This window comes from Equus asinus, chromosome 28 (genome assembly GCF_041296235.1).
Source record: "Equus asinus isolate D_3611 breed Donkey chromosome 28, EquAss-T2T_v2, whole genome shotgun sequence".
NCBI classification, from domain to species: Eukaryota; Metazoa; Chordata; class Mammalia; order Perissodactyla; family Equidae; genus Equus; species Equus asinus.
The window spans coordinates 50,929,779-50,951,875 of NC_091817.1; the positions used below are offsets into that span (position 1 = coordinate 50,929,779).

The 22,097-nt window shown below is 57.7% G+C and overlaps 1 protein-coding gene and 1 long non-coding RNA gene across 4 annotated transcripts in view; one reads left to right on the forward strand and one right to left on the reverse strand.

The window, feature by feature from the left end:
* DPEP1 (dipeptidase 1) overlaps positions 1 to 22,097 on the forward strand; it is a 31,820-nt gene that overhangs the window by 3,726 nt on the left and 5,997 nt on the right. The window contains exons 2-5 of one of the 3 annotated variants that reach the window (XM_044761573.2): positions 6,789 to 7,260; positions 7,545 to 8,129; positions 8,354 to 8,482; positions 20,722 to 20,988. In XM_044761573.2, coding sequence (XP_044617508.2) covers positions 20,885 to 20,988 — 104 coding nt within the window. In that variant the 5' untranslated portion in view covers positions 6,789 to 7,260; positions 7,545 to 8,129; positions 8,354 to 8,482; positions 20,722 to 20,884. Of the gene's footprint in view, positions 1 to 6,788; positions 7,261 to 7,544; positions 8,130 to 8,353; positions 8,483 to 13,482; positions 13,537 to 20,721; positions 20,989 to 22,097 lie in introns of those variants that run through there. The other 2 variants (XM_044761572.2, XM_014836563.2) reach the window with 2 other exon arrangements.
* LOC139042357 (uncharacterized) lies at positions 988 to 2,652 on the reverse strand. Its single transcript, XR_011499022.1, has 3 exons — positions 2,552 to 2,652; positions 2,057 to 2,108; positions 988 to 1,959 (listed from the first exon to the last, which is right to left on the reverse strand). It is a non-coding gene; the product is annotated as an uncharacterized lncRNA (long non-coding RNA).

A 22,097-nucleotide genomic window follows, 5' to 3' on the forward strand; every position in this document is an offset into this window, starting at 1 on the left:
CACTAATATTTCTGGACGTATACTCTGTGCCTGGCCTGGAGATAGCAATTGTGAGGGAGACAAGTACCACCCATGCCTTTGCGGGGCTGGCAGTGAGTGGGCGTCAGGCCACAGTAGCAGACGCTCACCAAGGAGTTTGAGCGAGCTTCAGGGGTCTGTGGGGTCATAGGAGACCATTGAACCCACCCTAGTGGTGAAAGCAAGAAAGACTTCCTGGAGGTGGTGACACCCAGCTAAGGTTGGATGAGGAGTTGTCAGCCAGGCGGGGGTGGGCAGAGTGTTGGGGACCTGAAAGGCTTCCCGCTTGGCTGGATTGAGGGTGCACAACCGGAAGAGCTGGAAGGTGGCCTCAGACTCAGGCAGGGATTCACTGTCCCAGGCCCGGTGCTCAGGGCGGCACCAATCCTGCCACCCCCTCCGCTTGCATTCCTCCAGCCACCACCCCTGGGGCTGCCGCTGAGGTGCAACTCTGCCAGCCCAGGGCCCCGCTCGAGGACCCTGCAGGAAAGCCCCGAGTTTGCGGGCAGCCTGGGGTAAGCTACCCCGCTGGTTTCCTGCTGGACCAGGGGAGAAGGCCGAAAGCCACCAAGGCCCGGGACCTTCCCTCTCCTGACCCTCGTGCTCTTGGGCACCACTCGAGAAGACTGACCAGGGGGATGCACCGTGCCTCCTGTCCCGAAGCCGCCCCGTGCAGACAAAGCCCCTCTCCCTGACCGGACCCCAGCCAGGCTCCTCTGAGCCCTCATCTCCACAGGCCTCCCCTTGGCCTGCAGACTCGAACAAGTGCTAACACCATTCTGACAGCTTGAGCTGCGTCCCTAGGATGACCCTGGACCCCTTTAAAGTGCCCACCTGAGACAGCTCGAGACTGCCCGGGAACTGCCCGCCTGTTCCAGCCACGCCCGAAGACAGGGCCTGTCTCCCAGCCTCTGAAGGAGCACCAGAGCCCAACTTGGACGAGCGGCCATGAGCAAACCCAGATGGCTTCCCAGGGACCAGGCCTCCCTGCCTGCTTCTTTTTTTTAATTTAACTTTTAATAACATACTTTAGTCACATGCTTAACATAAAACATGACTCATCCACAGCTTTAAGCCAGAGGGTGGAGGAAGTGTGTGTGAACGTCGGCGCCTCTGGTTTGGGCACTCGGAAGGTCCTGCCGCTGTCCTAAGGGGCGAAGCTGATGCAACTGCTTGTCAACCCAGCAGGGATTAGTTTGAGCTCTAAGATCAGAGAAAATCCAAAACAGGAGGAATGTCACTCGTTTTTCCTGAGCTGTTCAAGAAACTAGACCAAAATTATAAAATGTCCAAAGTTCCTATTCCTTGGGGTGTGTTTCTGTGAGTAACTGTGCAGAGGACAAAGGGGACTCCCAACGCCGCAAGAGCGTTGACTTGAGTCCTTTCTCCCAGGAAGCGGAGGCTCGAGCAGCATTCAGGGCTTCAGCACATCCTCCCTTCAGGCTGCTTTTCAGCAACTATTACGGCAAATGCGTTTTGGGGTACCCTTCCCACTTTTTGTGACTTTCGACCTCTGTGACACCATCGACCCCAGCTCTCCCCTCTCCACTCTTCCTTCTCCCCTTACAGCAAGTCTCATCTGCACAACCGAGTGGAGTTCGGTTCACGCTGGGCTCTCCCCTCCGCCCGAGTTATTGCTGATGGAAGTCTGTTCTCCACACTTCAACCAACGTCTGGCTGAGTCTGAGATGTGCATGGCTGGCAGGCTGCCACACTGCCATCTGCCCCTGGTTACTCAGGATTCAGGCCAGCTGTTCTCCTTTTGAGTGGGCTTGGAGGCAGGAAATGCAGCCGACACACAGCTGACCCTCCTGCAGTGGCAGACGACTGTGCTTGGCCCACGGCTGGCAGGACAGTGGGGAAGCTGGCCTGGTCCTGCCTCCGTCACTAACCAGCGGCAGCACGTGCACGAGTCACTTCCTTCTGGATCAGCCAGCGGCCCTGGGGGTGGAGGGTGGGCGTTTATACCCTCGAGGGCCCCTCAGCCCAGACAGGCCCCCGCCACACTCCCCGCTTGGACCCTGCTCACAATCCTCACCTTCAAAAGAGAGAGACCTGCAGGCATGTCCATGCCTCGGCCCTCAGGTGTCCTGGGGGAACAGAGACGCTCAGGAGGAATCATCAGAGGTAAAAGGTCAAAGCAAGCTGGGAGGGAAAGGAAGCAGGGCAGCCCCACCCCACGCGGCCAAGGTTCTCTCCCAGCCCCCTGCCGCCCTGCACTCCCTGCACACCCTCGTGGCAGCCCCTCCCTGGCTGATCCGCCCCTGCTCTGGGCTGCAGCCAAGGGGGGCCTTTGAGGCCCAACTCTGAGCTCCTCCAGCCCCCGCATCTCATGCCTCCCACAGGAGCCTGCCCTGCGCCCCGCTGGCCTGAGCTCCCGCAGCCAGGCATCCATGGGGGGTCGGGTGCAGGAGTGGAGGAGGGGCTGAGACCCACCTCATCCACTCCCACTGGCTCTCCATCTCCCCTCTCAGCACGGGTCACCGCCACCCTACTACAGGGTGGAAATTCCCGTGTGACACCTTGTTCCCACCTGAGGCGGACACACCAGTGCCACTCTGAGCATCCCTGCACCCCGAGGGGTGTTCTTGTTCCTGGCTCAGCCTGCCAAGGCCGGACTCCGGTGGACCTTGAGCAGGACCACGTGAGGTGTCTGTCAGCACGTTCCGCCCGGGGGCCCCTGATTCCCGCCCCCTGTGTGTCCTGTTCCTGCCTCTGTTCCTCAGAGGCTGCCACACCCCCCGAGAAGGAACCGACTCCGAGAGTCTTTGCCTGGAGGAGAGTGGAGAGGCCCTCGTTAACCCTGTTCTCCAGATGTGCCTGGGTTTTTCCTCCCGGCACAGGGAGACCGGGTCTGGCCACTGCCCTGGGCTCCTCCAGGGGAGCGACTGTGGCCCTCTGAGACTCTTCTTTCCTTCTGCTTGTCCCAGAGTGACTTCAGGGCACAGCTGCCCACCCTTGGTGGACCCGCAGCAGGAACAGGGCACATGTCACTGAGAGAGGGGTCACTTGGTATCACAGCGTCACCGAGGGTGTTCCGGTGGAGCCGGTCTCTGTACTCCCTGGTTCTGAATCTCACTCACTCACCAGCTGGGTGGCCTCAGGTGGGTCATTCAGCATCTGTGAGCCTATGTATAAGATGGGGCGCAGATTAAACCCCCCTGCGGTGTGTGGAATGGTGGCCCCCAAAAGGTATGTCCCCTGGAACCTATGAATGTGACCTTTTTGGGAAAAATGCAGTGTAATCAAGCTAAGGATCTCCAGTTCCAGGGACATCCTGTGGGCCTGGCCTGGCTGAACGGGGCCGCAAGGAAGTCTGGGGGCCCTGGGAGCTCAGGGCTGGTGGGAGGTCAGTTGTGTGAGGCCATGGGCCATGGAAGGACTTCGGCTCTGACTGAACCAGCACGGCGGCCCTGGAGCCCAAGTGCAGCTACAGGGGGACCTTTTCTAGGGCGTTAGTGATGGTCCCTGTGGCTGGGGACACCATGCTGTTTCCTGCACAAAGGTGAGGGCTCCCACAGCTGGCCCCTTGGCCTCCCAGGGTCCCAGGCTGGCTCCACAGACCCAGGAAAGGTGCACGCATTGGACATTCTTGTCCTTCCTTGTCCACCAAACTTGCAAAGTGTACCCTGATCTGGCTGCAGCTCCCAGGCCCCATCCTTCAGATTTTCCCAGAGGACAGTCATCCCCTGACTCGCCGACCTCAGGAGACGAGGGTCCAGCTCTCTGGAGGGTCACCGCCCTGGGTGCTCACTTGTTCCCACATCACCTGCTCCTGCACTGAGGAGCTGATGTAACAGATCTCAGTGCTCAGAGACTTCCGTGGGGCTGTGTCCCATCCTCCGCCTCGCCCCGCCTGGAGGCACTGCTGCCAGAGCACGAGCCCCCGGTTCCAGGACTCCACACACGTGCACCAGCACAGTCTGGCTTCTTCCCATCTGCGTTGTCACGTGTCAACAGTTCCGGTTCATTCTTTGTCACACTCCACAGAAGGACCCGCTACCACTTGTCTATCCATTCACCTGTGGACGGACGTCAGGGCTGGTCCCTGCTGCTGCTGTTGTGACGGCTGCACTGTGAGAGATCCCAAACGCCGTGTGCTGTCGACCCCAAGTTCATATGTGATGGTGTGAGGAGGAGGGGCCGGTATGTCCAGTCAGGGGCACAAGGTCATGGAAGGACAGTTGGGCAGTGTCTCTGGACCTGCTGTAAAATGCACGTGATCTGGCCCAGTAATATTACCTTCAGGCACATTCGAGGCAGGCAGGGAGCGTGCCTGTGGTAGCAGGCGATTAGAAATAGCCAAACGCCATCCACTGGGGCTGTGGGGAGTGTCCCGCACCTCCGTATGGTGGAATAGTCTGCGCCTGCTCGAAAGGGGGCGGTCGGTGCAGCCACCCGGGGTGCAGCCTGGCCGCATCCCCTGAAGCTGGGAGCACGGGCCTCAGACAGGTGCACACGTGCCCAGGGGACCTCCGTTAGAGCCAGGGGTAGAGACAGCCCATGCAGTTAATATCGCTGTGTGGAGCTACCCCAAACTGAGCAGCTTCAAATACCCGCTTTTTTTGTGCTCACAGACCTGAGGGTGAGGAAGGGGGCCAGGCTCAGTGGACGGCTAGCATCTGCTCCACAGGCCCCATGGGGCTGTCACAGATGCTCTCAGCATGGTGGCTTGAGCGTCCCAGCAAGCATGTTGTGGACAACTCAGATGCTGTTGGCCTGCTGTCGGCTCAGGCTGCTGCAACAAATACCACAGACCCAGGGCTTAACAGCAGATATGTCTCTCTCACACTCCGGAGGCTGGGAAGTCTGAGATCAGGGTGCCGGCAGATTTGGTGTCTGGGGCAGGTCCACGTCCTGGAGTGTAGACAGCTGCCTTCTCTCTGGGTGCCCACGAAGCCAAGAGAGATCAGCTGTGTCCCTTCTCTTCCTTTAGGGGCACTAATCCCAACACGAGGGCTCCATCCTCATGACCTAATTACCTCCCAAAGACCCCACCTCCTAACACAGCACGTTGGGGATCAGTGTGTCAACATCAGAGTTGTGGGGGGAGATAACCTTCAGTCCCTAGCACAGACCCTGCCTCGGAAACCACTCAGCATCACATCCACCACATCCTACTGTCTACGAGCAAGTCACAAACCCAGGCAGAGGGTCATGGACCCCACCCCTCAAGGGAGGGAGGGCCAAGGTCGCATTGCTTGTGTGGCATGGGAGATGTGGCTGTGTGTACCAGAGCTGGGGCAGCCTGGGGGATGGCAGACCATGGAGTACTACACAGCAAGGAAAATAAACAGCTTTGTGGAGTTCCGAGGGAAAGCAAGAAGAGATTGGTATGAACAGAAGGACCGGGGTCCCAGGGCTGGTGTCTGCTTCTTGACTTGGGTAGCAGCTCCCTCAAAATAAGTCATTACTGTGTGGGCTTGGCAAGCCGAGGAGTTGAAAGAAAGATTTCTTGGACTCTCAAGGTCTGGCAGTAGTGCTCTTTTATTCAGAGAATAGCATGGGGACAGGACCCATGGGCAGTGAAGAGCTGCAGGCATGGGGACAGGACCCAGGGGCAGCGAAGGCCTGCAGCATGGGGACAGGACCCAGGGGCAGCGAAGGCCTGCAGCATGGGGACAGGACCCAGGGGCAGTGAAGGGCTGCAGCATGGCGACAGGACCCATGGGCAGTGAATGGCTGCAGGCATGGGGACAGGACCCAGGGGCAGTAAGAGCTGCAAACATGGGTTGAGGGTAGGGCTAAATTTAAGGCATAGGTATGTGAGTTATCTCTTTACAAGACAAAGGAAGATGTTGGTGGTGGGCTCTGGTCATTGGGTGGTCCTATAACTTTAGATAAGAATCAGATCAGATTAAGTAAATGGCTGAAGCCACCACCTTAAATATCATCTTCAGCTAAAGACAAAGGAGGATGTTGTTGTTGGTGGGGGGGGGGGGGGTCAGTTATATGAGGTTACCAGACAAGTACAGCAAACAAGAGCAAGATTATTATGCAGACTTAGGTCCTTGCCTTCCCCATTAAGAGTTTCTAGAGATAAGATCACCCCCGCTTCCTCCTCGTGCAGAGAGGGAGACACCCCCACAGATGGAGACTTCCTTCACAAATGCAAATGTCTCTCATCAAAGGGCAAGCAAATTCCACCCTTCAGAGTTTCCTTCCTGTCTGCAGCTTTCAAAAGTAATCAGCCCAAAATAATCCTCATCAATTAGACTGTACATGTTTTTAATAATAGCTTTATTGAGATATAATTCACATACCATAAAATTCACCCCTTTAATGTCTACAATTCAGTAGTTTTTAGTATATTCGGAGTTGTGCAACCATCACGACTATTTACTTTTAGAATATTTTCATCATCCTAAGTAGAAACCCCACATGCATTAGTAGCCACACCCCATCCCCCTCCCCCTGTCCCTGCAACCACTGACTCACCTTCTGTCTCCTTAGATTTGCCTGTTCTGACATTTCACATAAATAGAATCTTACATTATGTGCCCTTTTGTGTCTGGCTTCTCTCACTGAGCATGATGTTTTCCAAGTCCCTCCCTGTTGTAGCATGAATTAGTACTCCATTCCTTTTCATGGCTGAGTAATGTTCCTTTGTATGGATGGACCACATTTTATTTATCTATTCATCAGTTGATGGACATTTGGGTTGTTTCCACTTTCTGGCTATTGTGGATAATGCTACGGTGTACAAGTTTCTGTGTGCGTGTACATAAATGTCTTACATATGTTTTGGCATATATGTTGTATTTTCACAGTTAAAATGTATGATAAAAAGAACGAAGGAGGCTTCCATATGCCGACATGGAGCAGTCTCTAAGATCTGCCACCGCAAAGTTGGACAAGGTGACCCACAGCGCCAGCACCCTGAGTGGAATGAAGCATGCCCACACCTGTCCTCCGCGATGCCCACAGGAAGCTGGGAGATCGTACAAGAAGGTTCCACCCTGGAAAGGGCTCTGGGAGGCTGACGGGGAGGGCAGGGTGCTGAGAGGAGAGATTCCGGGGGGAAGAGCCCCTTGCCTTCTCTCTCCCACCCCACCCCCTCCTTCCAACCCGCCCCTCCTTCCCACATTCGCAACGTTTCTGCAGCGGAAATGGGGCATTTTCACCTTCCTGGGGAGAGGCCTGGGAGGAGAGGCAGGTGGCTGGGGTGAGGCCAGCGCAGCTCTGAGCTCGCCCAGGCCAGGAGTGCCTGGCTGAGAACAAGCCTGAGTTGCCGAGGCCAAGGTAAGTGGGCTGGGGGTCGGTGGGGCCAGGGGTTGGGGGCAGGAGGTGGGACGGGAGAGGGGGCGGCGCTGCTGCCCAGGGGGGTGCTGTCTGGTGGGGAGGTGGCTGGAATATCATGCCTGCCCCCGGGAGTCTGGAAACAGATGGAATTCTAGAAGGTGGGGGAGCTGTAGTCAGCCCCATCATCGTTTACGGATGGGAAACTGAGGCTTGCGGTGCCTCTTGCCGCAGAGTTCTCCCCTGCACCCCGTCTTGAATCCACAGCCCCTCTCTGTTGTCCTTAGGATGAGGTCCAGACCCGTGAAGGCTGGTGAGGCCCCTGCCGGCCCCTCCGGTTTCTGCGCCTCCACATCTCTGCTGTCCTCTTTGCCTAGAATGTCCCTCCCTTGCCACCTGCCCTTCAGGATTGACCTAACTTGCCCCTTCCTCCAAGAAGCCTTCCTGTTCTGGAATTCTGCCTGGCTGCTTGGCTGAGAGCAGGGGCCCCGCTGTCTGCCCTGCCCACTGCCATCTCTCCACCAGGTGGAAAGAATCTGTTGAATGAATGAATGAGTGAACGAATGAGTGGATGAAAGGCAAAGCGTCCATCTGCAGGGGCCCGTTTTCTACAGGATGGAAAGGGCTGTTCGGAAGCTCAGAATGTTCTGTCCTCTTGGCAGACCCAGAGCATCTTGGGACGGTACCTTACAAAATAGTGTCAAAATGTCCTCGGGGCGAGTTCTTTGTATCTAATGCAAAGACGTGTCCTCACCCAGGCCCTCCCCTTACTTACCCTCATCCTGGCCCTCCCCTTACTCACCCATGGAATCGGGAGGCATCCAGGCCACAAAGCAGGCACGCGGGGAGCCGGCTGGAGGCTGAGGACTCAGGTGAGTCATTGCAGCGCCAGCCCTCAGCTCTGAGCCCCCTGCCCCTCTGCTGGGTGTGTGGGGGGCATGCCTCCTCCAGACGGACCGGTTAAAAGTGTCAGCCTCCCTTTGTGTTCCCCTTGTTAATTAGTGTCTTGGATTCCATGTCACAGCAAGTTAAATAAAGTTTTAAAGATTAATTATTTTACAAGCAGCCTGTGTTACTTCGCTTTTTCTTCATTCAGGCTCTTCTTTTCTGAGATGAGCCCTGTGTCCTAAGAAGAGGGCCTTCAGGGGTCACAGAAGATTGCAGGGACACGGCGTCGGGCACAGCAAGAGTCAGATCTGGAGCTCAGGGGACATTGTGGGGACAGGTGAGTGTGAGCCAGGACGTCAGGGACTGGCCAGGGAGAGACACTGGCTGGGGCCAGGCAGCCAGGAGAACTGGTTTCCTGGGGGCGTGGGGTAAGGTAGTGCACTGCTTTCTGAGATTTGGAATTGTCCCTGACCTGTGACCAGCGCCAGGGAGGTGGTAGTTTAGTGTCATGGGCAGGAGGGGGCATCCAGTGCCCCCTAATATGCAAATGTCCCCCAAACATGCCCCCTCAGGGCTTCAGCTCTTCTCTGTAGAAAGGCACATTTACTGACCAATCCTGATGGAACCCTAGGTCACGTGCGCGGCTCTGAGGACTGAGCGGGACTGAGGCTGGAGGTGCGGGGTGAGGAGGGTCTCCTCCTCCAGGTAGCGATGTCGGCATGCATCTGACTGCAGTGCCCACTGGGACTCGGGGACAGCAGGGGCAGTTCTTGGAGGCGCGGCAAGTGGCCCCCGATGCTGGAACCAAGGGCTCTTGGTCTCTCCTGGGGGACAGGGCATGTGGGAGAAGCCTCGGGCCGCCTTCTCTCCTCCTGCTGCCCTGAGAGGTTCAAAAACATACAGACAGTCTTGGGGCCGGCCTGGTGGTGTAGTGGTTAAATTTGCGGGCTCTGCTTCAGTGGCCCAGGGTTTGCAGGTTTGGATCCCAGGTGCAGACCTACACTACTCATTAACCATGCTATGGCTGTGTCCCACATACAAAATAAAGAAGGGTTGGCACAGATGTTAGCTCAGCAACGATCTTCCTCACACACACACACACATGCATGAAAACAAACCCTATAAGAACAGTCTAGTGGTCGATGCACACCTCTGGAACCTTCTGGAACCCTCTGAAATCCTGCAACCTGGGCTCGAATCCCAGCTCTAAGCAGTGTGGCCTGAGCTTGTTCAGTCCGTGCCTCAGTTTCCAGAGCTGGAAAAGGGGATAGCCGCAGCTGGGCAGCCCTACGGGGCCCAGAGCTGCCGGGTGCTCCCCCCACAGGGAAGTGACTTCCCAGGCCACACCCACAGGGCCCTGATGGGCTACCAGGAGGCAGCAGCAGCTGGGGGCAGTGGAGTGGACAGGAGGAGGCACAAGGACACCTGCTGTCACGGCCACCTGTGCTCATGCCCGTGGGGTGTGGATCTGAGGAGAACGGGCAGCCTGAGAAGGACTGACCCCGAGGCACCAGCCCAGCCCCTGAGTGTCCATCAGCCTCAGGCAGAGCTGGGTTCTCAGCCTGGTCCACAGAGAGGACACTGAAGCCCCCACACAGTGCTTAAGAGTCCCTCAGCATCTTCACACAGGCGCCTCCTTCAAATCTGAGTGTCTCCATGTGGGCACCATTGTCCCTATTCTACGGTCCAGGGGACCAGGCTGGCCCCAGCGGGAGGCCCCTCATGCACGCTGCCTGCCTGGCCCAGTGACGGCACTGCCCCGTGGGGGGGCCACGCCAGGCTTCTGAGGCTGTGGCCAGGAGCCCCTGTCACTGCACTGGGACAAGGGCTGTAAACGAAGGGTGGCGCCCAGGACAGCGGGCTCCCATCAGAACAGGGATCTGCTGACGGAGCAGCTGGCGATGTGGCGGAGATAATGCTGGACCTCAAACCTGCCCCTCCCTTGGGGGTGGCCCCTGGGACAGGGCCTCCTGCCCCTCCCTGTCCAGGACCCGGCTGCCTCTGAGTCACCCACGAGGCCCAGTGGGAGAGCGGACCCAGCAGCCCTGGACAGGACACGGTGGCGCTCTCTAAATTTCCCTACAGATGCCTTGTGCGCTCAAATGCACCAAGTCCGACACCAAACTGGAGACCCCTTGAGGTCCCTAACCGGAGCTGTGTGTAGGGCTGCTGGCGTGGCCGCAGGCAGCGCGGGGAAAAGCCCAGAGCCCAGAGCCCACCTGGGCAGCCGCAGTCCCCCAGCAGCCTGGAGGCAGGAACCCCACTGCCAGTATTGTGGACCGGCTCAGAGGGGACGTGCGCAGATCAACACTGCTCCTCTGCCCTCCCTAACTCTCCGTGGGTGCTCGCTGTGGACTTGCCTGTTCTAGAAGCTGAGGACGCAGCAGGGAATTTGGCAAATAAAACCCCAGTGAGGACAGAGCCTCCAGGAGGCAGGAAACAGCACAGGGAGAAATCCTGCCTGCAGGAAAGTGCTGAGTCCTGGGGAGGAGGAAGCTGCGATGACATGGCGACATGGGATGTTTTTCTCGCATGGCCCATGGTCCGTCAGAACACCCTGAAGATAAGACTCAGAACTTCCAGACAGCAGAGTGGTAGCCCAAGCGTGGGCCCTCTGAGGCTCTCCAGGGAGCCAGCCCTGACCCCTCTGTGCAGGCCCCGGCATCTCCTCTCAGCCAGGTGGCCTTTCTCGAGGGGGCAGGTGGTGACGTCTCCTGGCGGCTGTCCCTTCCTACATCCTTCTCCCTCTGGGCCCAGGCACTGGCTCTAGGAGCCAGAACACGCGTGTGACAATGTTTGAGGGACCCGGGGCCCCTCAGCCCCAGAAGGAGTGGAGAAGCCGGCTGCCTGGAGGTGTGAGTGTTTGGACACTGAGCTTCCTCTGGATACCTCGCCGAGGGGACCTGACACCCGGAGGGGCTGTGGGTGCCATCCACTGTGAGGGTACTCTCCACCAGGCTCACCCCAATAAATGGCTCCCCTCAATTGACCTAACTAGGGGTGTTTTCTCTCTGGGGACTTTCAGAAAGACAAACATCTCCCTCGGGGCCACAGACGGCACAGCAGGGCCTCCCCATGCTCACCGTCCACACCCTGTCCCTTCTCCCATCAGGATGTCAGCCTCGAGGTGAGGCTGAGGAGCGGGTGCCTGAAGCCTGCAGAACCCCACAAAGGGGGGCTCAGGGCAGGGCTGGGGCCCCGAGGGTGCCCCGAGTCAGTGGGGACTCTGTGTGGAGGCTGGGGAGGCTGCCTGAGCACTCCAGAGCCTCTTTTTCTGTTTTAATTAGTTTGATTTTTCCATTTTAATGCACATGCTAAAAATTTCAAATAGTGTAAAAAGTAATGTGGACACAAGTCATCCATAACCAATCTATAAATCAAAATTGGGGTGAGTTTACTATGAGCCAGATCTGAGGACGCTGTGGCCCGAGGGGAGTCCTTCCGCACAGGAATGGAGCGCTCCAAAGAAGTGGAGGTGGAAGGATTGGTCATATACATCAAAGAGCACGTATCACGCATGATCGGAATGTCCCTTTCACAACAGTCATGAGATTGCCTAGCCAGCACAGCGATTCACACAGCAATTGACGGACACAGCAGGTCTGTGGTGTCGAGCTGGGTGGTCACAGCAGGTCAGCAGTCAATCCCTAGCCTGGGGAGAGATGCTTATGCTTAAGGAAATGCTGACAGACATCTTTCTCAAAGGGCATCATTCTTGTCTTTGGGACATAGTAAACGCTTAATGCAGATATGCAATGCATGTTCAACGGCCATGTCAGGCCCTTTTGGAAAAACAAGGTCAGGCTGAATTAGTTTTACACCAAATGGCTTCCTCATAGTCTCCAATAGATCCTATTGGTTGCCATTTATTTATCAATAATAATATTGAAAGTAGCAATCTCTCTTGCCGACACCTGTCCTTCTCCTGCAAGTCAGTGCCCACGACAGATCCAGGCCCCCTGCCCGTCCCTAAAGGAGGGTCTGGCCAGGAGAGCCGTCCTGGATGATGTCAAGCCTGGGGCCCGCCCAGCAGGGAAGTTCTGGTCTCCAGTCTTTGTGCCCCCCGAGCGGCACCCCACCGAATGTGGAAGTGGGGGGCTGGCCTCCAGGCCAGGCCTGGTCTGGGATGCCCAGAGAAGGAGGCCCAGCCCTTCGTCCGCCCTCCGCTAGAGCAAGACCCTGACTCAGCCCTCTCCTGTGCCCTCACTGCCTGTCCCCCCTTCATTGGATCCTCCTAGACTCTGAGGTGAGGGGACCCCCGCCCTACCCCCGGGGCCCATCACTGTTTCCCTTCTTCCCATGTCTGGTACCTGAACCTCTCATGGCAGAGCCCCGACCGGCGGCCATCCCGCATTTAGACACTGCGGCTGCAGCCCAGGAGGCAGCATGGGCCCCAGAGCCAGGGCAGAGGGAAGGCTGGGGGCCGTGCGCCCCCGACTGTGCCTCCACCCTGCTGCTGTGGGCCCCTCCCTGTGTGGGGACAGGACAGCCTGCTGCCCACCAGAACCCATCAGGGTATGCCCCCCGCCCCAGATCTGAAACCGCATGATGGAACCAGCCCCGAGCTGGGCTGGGTCCCTACCAGACCTTCCCCTGATTTCAAAAATCCCATGGCTCTGCCAGAGGACATTCCGATCCCTGAATGCCTTTGATCCTTTAGTAGCTGAGAATGTGGGGAGATCAACCCCCCATTACATATGTGGGAACCGGGGCCTCCCAGCCCCTGGGCCAGGCTATAGTCAACCCCGCTCCTAGGTTGAAGAGATATCGAGTTTCAACCCTGGGCCACAGAAGGTCACTCTCGACCCCAGGGAATGAGGGTGGTGGGCAGGAGTCAGGGAATCCTCAGGTGACAGGCTGGCTGCTGCCTTGGGACACTGTGGGCTCAGCGGGAGAGTCCCAGACCACCTCCATGAACCCCTGTAGCTGACTCCCTCCTCCCTACCTCCTAACCCAGCCCTCCCACCTGAGGCCGACAGCCTGCCTCAGACAGCCCCCACGTTATTGTCTGAGGGACCCCAATTCCTTTTCACCCAACACAGTCCCGTCTTGCCAGCCCTGGGCCCGAGGCCCAGCCTGTGGGCCGGAGAGAGCCCCAGCGCTGGGGCCAGCTGAGTGTGTGCGACGGCTGAGGCCTCCGACGTGTCTGCAGAAACTAGAACCAGCTGACATGTGTGGGACATTAAGCCCTTCTCTCCATGGCCCATTGTGAAGGCCCCTGGGGGAATTTTTTTTAAGAGGTGGCTTTTTTGTGCAAGGGAAGCTGGGTGGAGAACTCAGGGGAGGGACAGAACTCGAGAAAAACAGAAACAAACCCCCAGGCCTCAGGAGCACAGGCGGTGGGCGGCAGAGCTCGGTCCTGGCAGCACTGGGCCCCTCTTCCTGCTCATGGTGAGTCTCAGGGGCTCAGGGCTGAGCCTCTAGGTTAGGAAGCACCCGCCAGCGCATCCATTAATGGGCACCTGCTGTATGTTCCGTGAGGCCTCAGAGTTTGAACTGGGGGAGATGGACATTGAGGGTGTCGTGGGTGGGGGAGGGGGAGGGCCTGACAGGCTGGGGTCCTGGGGTTCTCTGGTGATGGACGGAGGGTAAGATGGAGCAAGGACGTCAGTGCCAGGCAGAGGGGCTACAGGGTTGTTTCCGGGGTGAGGGAGGTGGTGAGAGGAGGCTGGAACCCCCTCCCCATTCAAGGCTGAGGGGCCAGGACCTCATCGAGCGTCTCAGGGGGTCCCTGAGGGAAGGGACCTGCTGCTGTGTGTTCAGTGGGTCACAGGCCTCAGAGCGGTGGGGGCAGCCAGAGGAGCCATGAGGTCACCCCAGGGAGAGTGGGGGGCGGGCCAGGACCAGGAGGGGTGTGGAGAAGCCACAGCCTGAGGGTGACTCCTGTGGACTGGGTGCCAGAGTGCTGTCCTGGAGCACACTGGGGATCCAGGCCTTGCAGGTGGGGGTCGGGGTGGTGGCCTCACGGCTGGGCCAGGAAGGCTGAGGGGCCTGAGCACACCCCGTGCAGACGTCGCCTGGTGTGGAGCCGCGGAGGAGGGCTGTGGAGCTGTCTGTGAGCCCCAGGTCCTCTCAGGGACTCACCCCGCGCCCCCGCCGTCCTCCCTCCAGGCCATTTCAGGACCGCTGTGCCCAGCTCTGTGGGTGGTCACAAGGGCGGAGGGGGCTGCAGGCACCGAGGTGGGCGTGGGGGCTGGGTGGGCGCAGAGACCAGGGCGCCTGTGGGCTCCCAACCCCATGCAAAGCGTGCATGTATGTGTCCTGTGTGTGTGAGGGGACAGGCTTGCAGCGTGTGTGGTCATGTCTGTGTGCTTGTGTGTGTGTCTCGTGTGTGCACACAACTGGATGTCTCAGTGTGCGTTTGCATAGCACATGTGAAAAGTCCGTGCCTGCGTGTTTATAAGCCTGAGCACGTTTCTGCACGATCAGGTGCGCGGTGTGTCTGAGTGTCTGGTCTGTGACATTGTGTGCATGTGTGTGCAGGGTGTGGGTCGTGGGTAGGTGTGTCTGCACGTGTCCACTTGTGCAGACATGGTCAAGTCTAGATATGGGTGTGGATGAGGTCTGCACACGTTTGCTGTGGGGGTCTTTGTGGAGGCACGGGCGTGTTTGCATGTGAGTTGTCTGGGTGTGTGTAGCTGTGCCTACACAGGTGTCGGTCTGCTTCTCTTTTTGCACGTGCAGGGTGCTTATGCGTGCTCATGTGGCGTGGGTCGGCGTGGGTTGAGCTGTGTGCACGTTTCTGTCTTGCATACATCTGTGTGTGTTTGCTCATGTACTGTAGAATGACGGTGGGTCATGGATCTTGGGACGTCTGTACTGCTGCGGGCTATCTCGGGGCCATGGGCTCCAGTCCTTCTTGGCTGGTTGGTGGCCCAGCGCACGTGGGCACGAGTGGCAGGTGAAGCTTTGGGGAGAGGAGGCCTCCTCGGGCCCCACATCACAGCGCAGTTTTGGTGGAATGATCCTTGGTGGCTCCAGCTGATAATTTGTTCCCGAGGCTTCCCTGACGGGCCCTGCCTCCAGGCCCACTGGGCCCCCTCTGTCCTCGCAGTGTGTGTGTGGGAGGAGCCACCAGCCAGCTGGCCGTGACTGCTCCCTGGACAGGGAAAGCACCCGCTGGAACTCCTCATAGCTCGCTTCTCCAAGGCTCTGGCTGAGACATAAGAACACTGTTTAATTTTTTGTTGTTTATTTTCACTGTATTCCTTCTGTTTATGGCAAGAGATCCTGATTTCCCAACTAATAATACCATTCCCTCTACACAGATAAAAAGTGATTAAGTGTCTCCCCTGAACACAGAGCTTGAGGCAAGGTTTGGGCGCAGACTGCTTCTCTGAGAAGTGACCACAGGGCCAAGGGGGAAGGAGAGTCTGAGATGAAGGCATCATTGGGTGGTCTCAGGATGTCCTCCCGGGGACAAACTGGCAAGAGCATTTGTCCCTAGGCTTCGGGCCTGTTGGTTGGGGACCACCACACAGCATGCAGGAGGCATTGCTGTCACTCTACGTCATCCACGTGAGACTGAGAAGATGTGGGGTGGGCACAAGAGGCTGTTCTTTATTCAAAAGAAACAACCGTGGGGCACGAAGAAGGTGACACTCATGGAGGGAGCACCCGAGGCTGATGCGTGAGGAGTGCTGGCTCACAACAGCCCTGTGAGGTTAGGATCATTTGTCCCCGTTTTACAGACAGGAACATCAGAGTCACTAGTTGTGGGAAAGCAGCCAGTGTATCAGGCCTCTATTGCTGCGTAACAAACAGTCCCCAAACGTAGCAGTTTAGTGTGCATTAGTGCTCACGCTTCCTGTGAGCTGGGCCTTCCTCAGGGCCCCGTGGGGCCAGCTGATCTCTGGCCCTTGGTGTCTGGGGCCTCAGCTGGGGCTGGGGTCATCCGAAGGTTCCTGTCTGGCTGTCAGTTGGGGCCGAGCTGGGGCTGTTGAAGAACAGCCCCGCCAGGTCCCAGGGGAGTGTCCAGGGGACAGAGGCCGGTGGCACCCACAGTCACACCCGCGCCTCCCTGGGCCAGGCAGCTGCCCGCCTCCGAGGAGGGGTCGACGCTGCAGCGCAAGGAGCATGTCGGGTGGGAGAAGGCGCAGCCATCTCGGGAGGTGCCATCTGCCACGGCCGGGAGTTTGAGCCCAGGGCTGTCCGACCCCAAAGCTTGTGCTCTTAACAAGCACAAGCTCCAGCTCCTGGCTGCTCTCCTAACAACGACTCTAGAAACAGGCGGCCTTGGCCGGGCTGGCTGCACCCTGGGATGCCGCTGCCCGCCCGGGCCCTGGCCTCACCACACGACACGATATGGTGGAGCATGGCTGCCATGCCGGCGACCGGCACAGGGGAGGAAAGGGGATCCAACCAGACCCAACCCGGGGACTCTTGCCGGCTGACCGTCTGCCGCGTCCTCTGCTCAGACACCGGACCACAAGCGCTGCCCGCTCCTGGCCAGTCGGGTCAGAACCACACGTCAGAGGATGGAAGGTGTCCATCGGCGGCAAAGACTCTGACAGATTTCTGGGAACGATGGATTGGATGGAAGCAGAGTAAGAAGTCCTGTCAGGAAGGGTACAGAGGGGGCTGTGGCGACAGTTGCACTGTGGAGGGGCTGAGCCCCCACGCCGCTCACACGGGTGCCAGGCCTCACCAGCCCACGGCCAAACGTTTCCTGGGTGACAAACCCCAGGAGGTCCTTCCCAAAAATATATTGTTTGAGAATCAGGGTTGCTGTCAAAAGTGCTCATGTCGCCTTCTGCCATGAAGGGGCCACGTCGTGATGCCAGCCCCCCCTGCTCCTTTCTACACAAAGCCTGAGGCCGGGCGGCTGCCGCATCCACACGGCAGAGCCAGCTTGGCTATTTCTGCGTTCCTAAACACTAAATAGGAAGCGACAAAAATTGCCAGCTACAATGCAACCAAGGTCCAGAGAAACAGTGGGAACAATGCATCCCGAGGAAGCGCATGGTCTTCTGGGGTCAGAGCGTCGCTTCCATAACAAGAGCAGGGTGCGAGGGAGAACTTCAGCAACAAGACACAAGACACCACTCTTGGGAGGTTAAATACATGATTCCTGAAAGAAAACGTCAAATCAAAGTGCTGGAAGACATTACTGAGGAAAGATCTAGGCCATAGACTAAAAATAGAAGAAAACCAAAACAGGAGACAGAAAGGACCAACCCAGGAGGTCCAAGCTCTGCCTTCGAGCGGTGCCGGAGAGACGGGACGGAGAGCGCATCACCTGCCAGAACCGGGACTCACATCGACTCTGGACTTCCACCAGCGGCGTGGACAGACCGCAGAGCCCTCTGGTTCTGAGGGAAAACGGTTTCCAACCCGAAGCGAATGTCCAGCAAAACTGCTGATCAGTTATGAGGGACTGTTGTGAGGGAGGTCTCAGATAACTTCTACGTCACAGGTGAAGACACCGAGGCTGAGAAATCTGACCAGCTCACACACGCAGTCTGACCCCACAGCCCACTCAGCGATGCTGCCCTGCCACCCACAGGTCACGAGTCAGATCAAGAAACAATGCAAAATGGAATCCACACAGGACCCGGCACGGACCTGGGTCCCTGCTCAGAGGGCTCACGCTCACCCTCAGCGTGAGCTCATGCTCGGTGTCATCCTCTGCTGTCACCTCATGTTTGAAGAAGGGTGTGCAGGCCCTGACACATGGGGTGGCCCTGGGGCCTTGCATCCTCTCCTCCCAGGAGTATCTGAGGAAGTGCGGTCATGCCCACAGCTGAGCTCCCAGACGGGCCGTCCTCTGCCATCCGCTGACAAGATTTGTCTGTGGCTGAAGTCACAGAACAGAGGGGAGTGTTTCCCGTGAGACCAGCTCCGGGTGGAATCGTGTAGGAGCTGGGGTGAGAAAGGAAAAGTCAGAATACTGGCCCTGTCTTTATTTTGTTCATCATGGATTTTTTTTGCTGGAATTTTTGATTTTCTAAAATATTGCATTAAAATACTATTTATCTCAGTGACTGAGGTTTTCAGTGACTCGCTACTCTGCAGTTTGCACCCGCGGCAGTGCCTCACTCTCCTCGCCCTCGCCGGCTCTGTGCTGCCCGAAGTTGCAGGGGAGGGAGATTTGTGGGTTTACCAGGGGGCTGGGCAGTTGACCCGCGAAATCCGGATCCTGGTCAGCAGAAGAGGAGGTCGGTCGGGACCAGGCGAAGCTGACGATGAAGGAAGAGGCGCGGGGCCGTGGTTCAGTGACGCGGAGATGACCAGAAAGCTGGAAGCTGGCGTACCTCCCGCTGTGGAACCAGGCTGGGTCCCGAAGGCTTTCTTTTCTACTGGACTTCTAGACTGATAAAGTGTTTTCAGACAATTAAAGCCAGTGAATTCTGAATTTGAAAATGGAAATAAAGCCAAAATCCAGTGTGAGGCAGGTTTGAAAGACACCCCCGACCCCTCTTGGGGGGGGGATGAGGGTGAAGAAGAGCCTTGCGGACGTGGGGAGACCACCCAGTCGCAGAGGAAGGAGCCAGCCCGGCTGTGACGGGTGCCACCATTCCTGGGAAATGGCCCAAGAACGGCTGCAGACGAGTGAGAAAAAAAATCACAGTAAATGTCTCAAGAGAGGAGAAAAGGAAGTGCATAAGAAACAGCGAATCCAGGAAAACATGTGGCTACATTTAAATGAATGCTGCCAAGACCATGGGCTGTGACCACGTGTTACACATTCTATGTGTTGACAGAGAAATATAGATCCAAATATGATGTTAAAAATATGAGGGAAAATGCTAGCAAAGTCGTGACACGTAGAAGAACTTTCTAATTGTGTGAGACCGCAACTGATAGGAACCACATAAAGAATGCAGCAAAAGCAAGGAAGCGGGAGACAGGGCCGACAGCTACAGGAAAGAGGGGCTTTATGACACGCAGGAGAGGGAGGCCAGCACCGTCATTGTCATAATACTGGCTTAAATGATCAATTTGAAAGACAAAGATGCTCAGATGAGGTTAAGAAATAAAGTACAATTATATGATCTTAAAAAAAAAAACCAACTCTGAAACAAAAAGGATAAGAAAAAAAAGTTGAAAATAAAGAGAAAACTGTGGAGCAGGCAGAGGCTGATAACAGGAGCACGGTGTGGTGACAGCCGTGTCAGGCGGAAGACCCTGGAGAGGAGTCCTGGAGGAGCCAAGGGAGCTCACTGTGGAGGGCATGGTCCCCCGTGAGCAGACCTGAGCCTCACCCACGAAGCAGTGTCCAGGTCACCAAGTGACAGGTCAGGGGGGTCGAAGGTGAGTGCACACGGAGCATTGGAGGACCAGTGACATGCTGGCACTCTGACCTTGGGGTGGCCCAGCATCTAACAGGTCACAGCCCCCAGGTGGTCTGGTCAGAGCCCAGTCTGGACCCAGATTCCTCATCCATCAAGGGGGGCTCTTTTCTGCACAGGGTTGTGGTGAGGGTCCAAGCCTGGGGCCTGGCACAGAGGACACCTGGGCCAGCAGCGGGGGGGTCCTGACCAAGGGACAGGGGCCTGGGAGCAAAGTCCTTGACGGATCTGGGGCCAGTGGCCCAGGCCCTAGGCATCCTGGGGCAGAGATGGAGGAGAAGCACCGAGGACACTCTGCTCCTCCTCGCAAGGGTGCGAGTGGAGGCTGGAGGGACGAGAGGCTGAAAGGACTAGAGCAAACGATGTCTGTGCCTTTGGTCCCATTCTCCAATCAGCCCTGCAAGCTGCTATTTCAACAGGAGGGAAACTGAGGCCCAGGCACCTGCCTGGGACACGCAGCTGATGGCTGAAGGAGGGATGAGACCTCCTTCTCAGGTGGGAGGAAGGGTCTCCTCGTCTCGCCCGCACCTCTTACCAGCTTTCCTGACCTGGCTCCCTCCCAGCCAGCCTGGTTCTCAGCCCGGCTGCTCATCAGAACCCTGGACACTGGCCCAGCCCTGGGACCAGGATTCATTGGTCCCAGTGCTGCCCAACATCAGGTTCTTAGAAGTCCCCAGGGAGACCTGAGTGTGTGGCAAGCCTGCGAAAGGACCCCAGTTCTGAGGAATCACTGGTGCTCCAGGTTTCTGACCCCAAACCCCAGAGTCCAACCTGCTTGGTCAGAAGCCTGCAGGCGGAGTGTGGGTCCCTGTGATGCCAGAGGGCCACAGGCTGGGAACTGGGGTACAGATGCCCCACCACTGGGTTGGGTATGGTGGGGCCCGGCAGGGCTCCAGGAACCAGGTGCAGACCCCCAGCATTGGGGTGGGGTGTGGTCTGCGCAGCATCTTCCTCGGTAAGTAATGTAAAACTATTTTTACAAGCAAACAGAGGAGCGCAGGACCAGAACTCAGCACTTGACTGTTTTAATTCTTGTTTGCAGATCTCAGGCCCTGGGTGCTGAGGGCAGCAGTGGTAACAATACAGCTAAGACTGTTGACCGCGTACCCCAAGCAAGCCCCCTCTGAGCCCACTGTCTTTTCTTCTGGGCTCCAGCCCCTCCCCTGGGGTTGGCAGCCTCTTGCCTGCTTCAGACAGCAATGCCCAGCCCACAGGGTCGAGGACATTCCATCCACCCACCCTCTCAGGGAATGTGCTGATTACTGATTGATTACTGATTAAACAGGAGAACTCCTGGCAGCAATCACCTGGACCAAGGCTTCTGCTCTCTCTTCTGGCACAGAGAGCGGCTCCTTACAGCATCGGCTCATCCTTGTGGAGCAAAGGCCGGCCAGGCCAGGCCAGACGAGCCAGGGCAGCAGCGGAAGCAGGTGCCTGGGGACTGTGTCATGTGGACCAGCTGGTGGCTCTGGCCCTTGGTGGCCATCTGTACTGCAGACCAGTTCTGGGACCAGGCAGAAAGAATCATGCAGGGCACACCTGTCATTGACGGGTAAGTGGTCACTTGTGTGACAGGGCTGGGGGTCCAGGGCTGGGGGTCCGGGATTGGGGGAGCTAGGATTGAGGATTACGTGCCCTGGACTTGAGGTGGGCGCTGCCCTCTCCCCACCGGGACTGTTTCTCTAGCTATAGTGTGGCCTTGGCTCTCTGCTGGCCTCAGCTGCTCCATGAAGTCTCCGAGGGCCCCCAGGCTCCAGCAGATGAGAGCCTGTAGGGAGTAGGAAAGAGGCAAGTGGCGAAGCCCCTGGCCCTCAGATGCTCTGGGGGCGCCCCACAACCTGGTCCCACCTGTGCCTTGGGGGCCAGGTGTCTGCTCAGAGTGGGTGCTGGGGCCAGGCACGGTTGGTGGTCCAGCCCGGGGTCATGCCTCGCACTAGCCATCTGGCCTGAGGGAGCTGCGTTTCCTCTTGGGGCCTCAGCTTCCTCACCAGAGACTGCAGGTGAGGGTGGCATCCCTCACGGGCTCCTGGGGGCCCTTCTTGGCCCTCTTGACCCTCCTCCCTGAGACCCTTTCCTCACACCCCTCCCTCTCCAGCGTCCACCCATGGGTGACCCCATCTGGCACGGGGTCCCTGGGGTCGCCTCTCTGCCTTGCCTACGATGCTTGGAGTCATGCTTCAATGGCCCAAACCAAGCTCCTGATGCTTCTCTCGAAGGCCCCCTTCCAGCCAAGACTTGCAACACCTTGTTGTTCTTTCTCTGATGTCACAGCCAATCTGGCAGCGCCTCTTGCATCTGCATCCCAGTACATCTGCATGGACCCTCCTCTCCCCTCACATCTCCACCTCTGCTCTGGGTCAAACATGAGCCTCTGACTGTCCCCCTTCTTCCACCGGCCAAGGTTGGGTCTCAATGCTGCAGCCAGAGGGAGTCTTGGAGACATAAGTCCCAGCTCCTGTCCTTCCAGCTCACCTCCCACCTCCTGTGGCTCCCACTGAGCTCAGAGTAACAACTTAAGTCCTCCCAGCGGCCCACAGGGCCCTTCACTGCCCCTCCAGTCACCCCCACACTCATCCATGCTCCAGGCAGGCCACACACTGCGCTATCCCTGCCCATCTGCCCCCAGGTCCACACTCCTGGTCTCAGCTCCTCCAGGGCTTT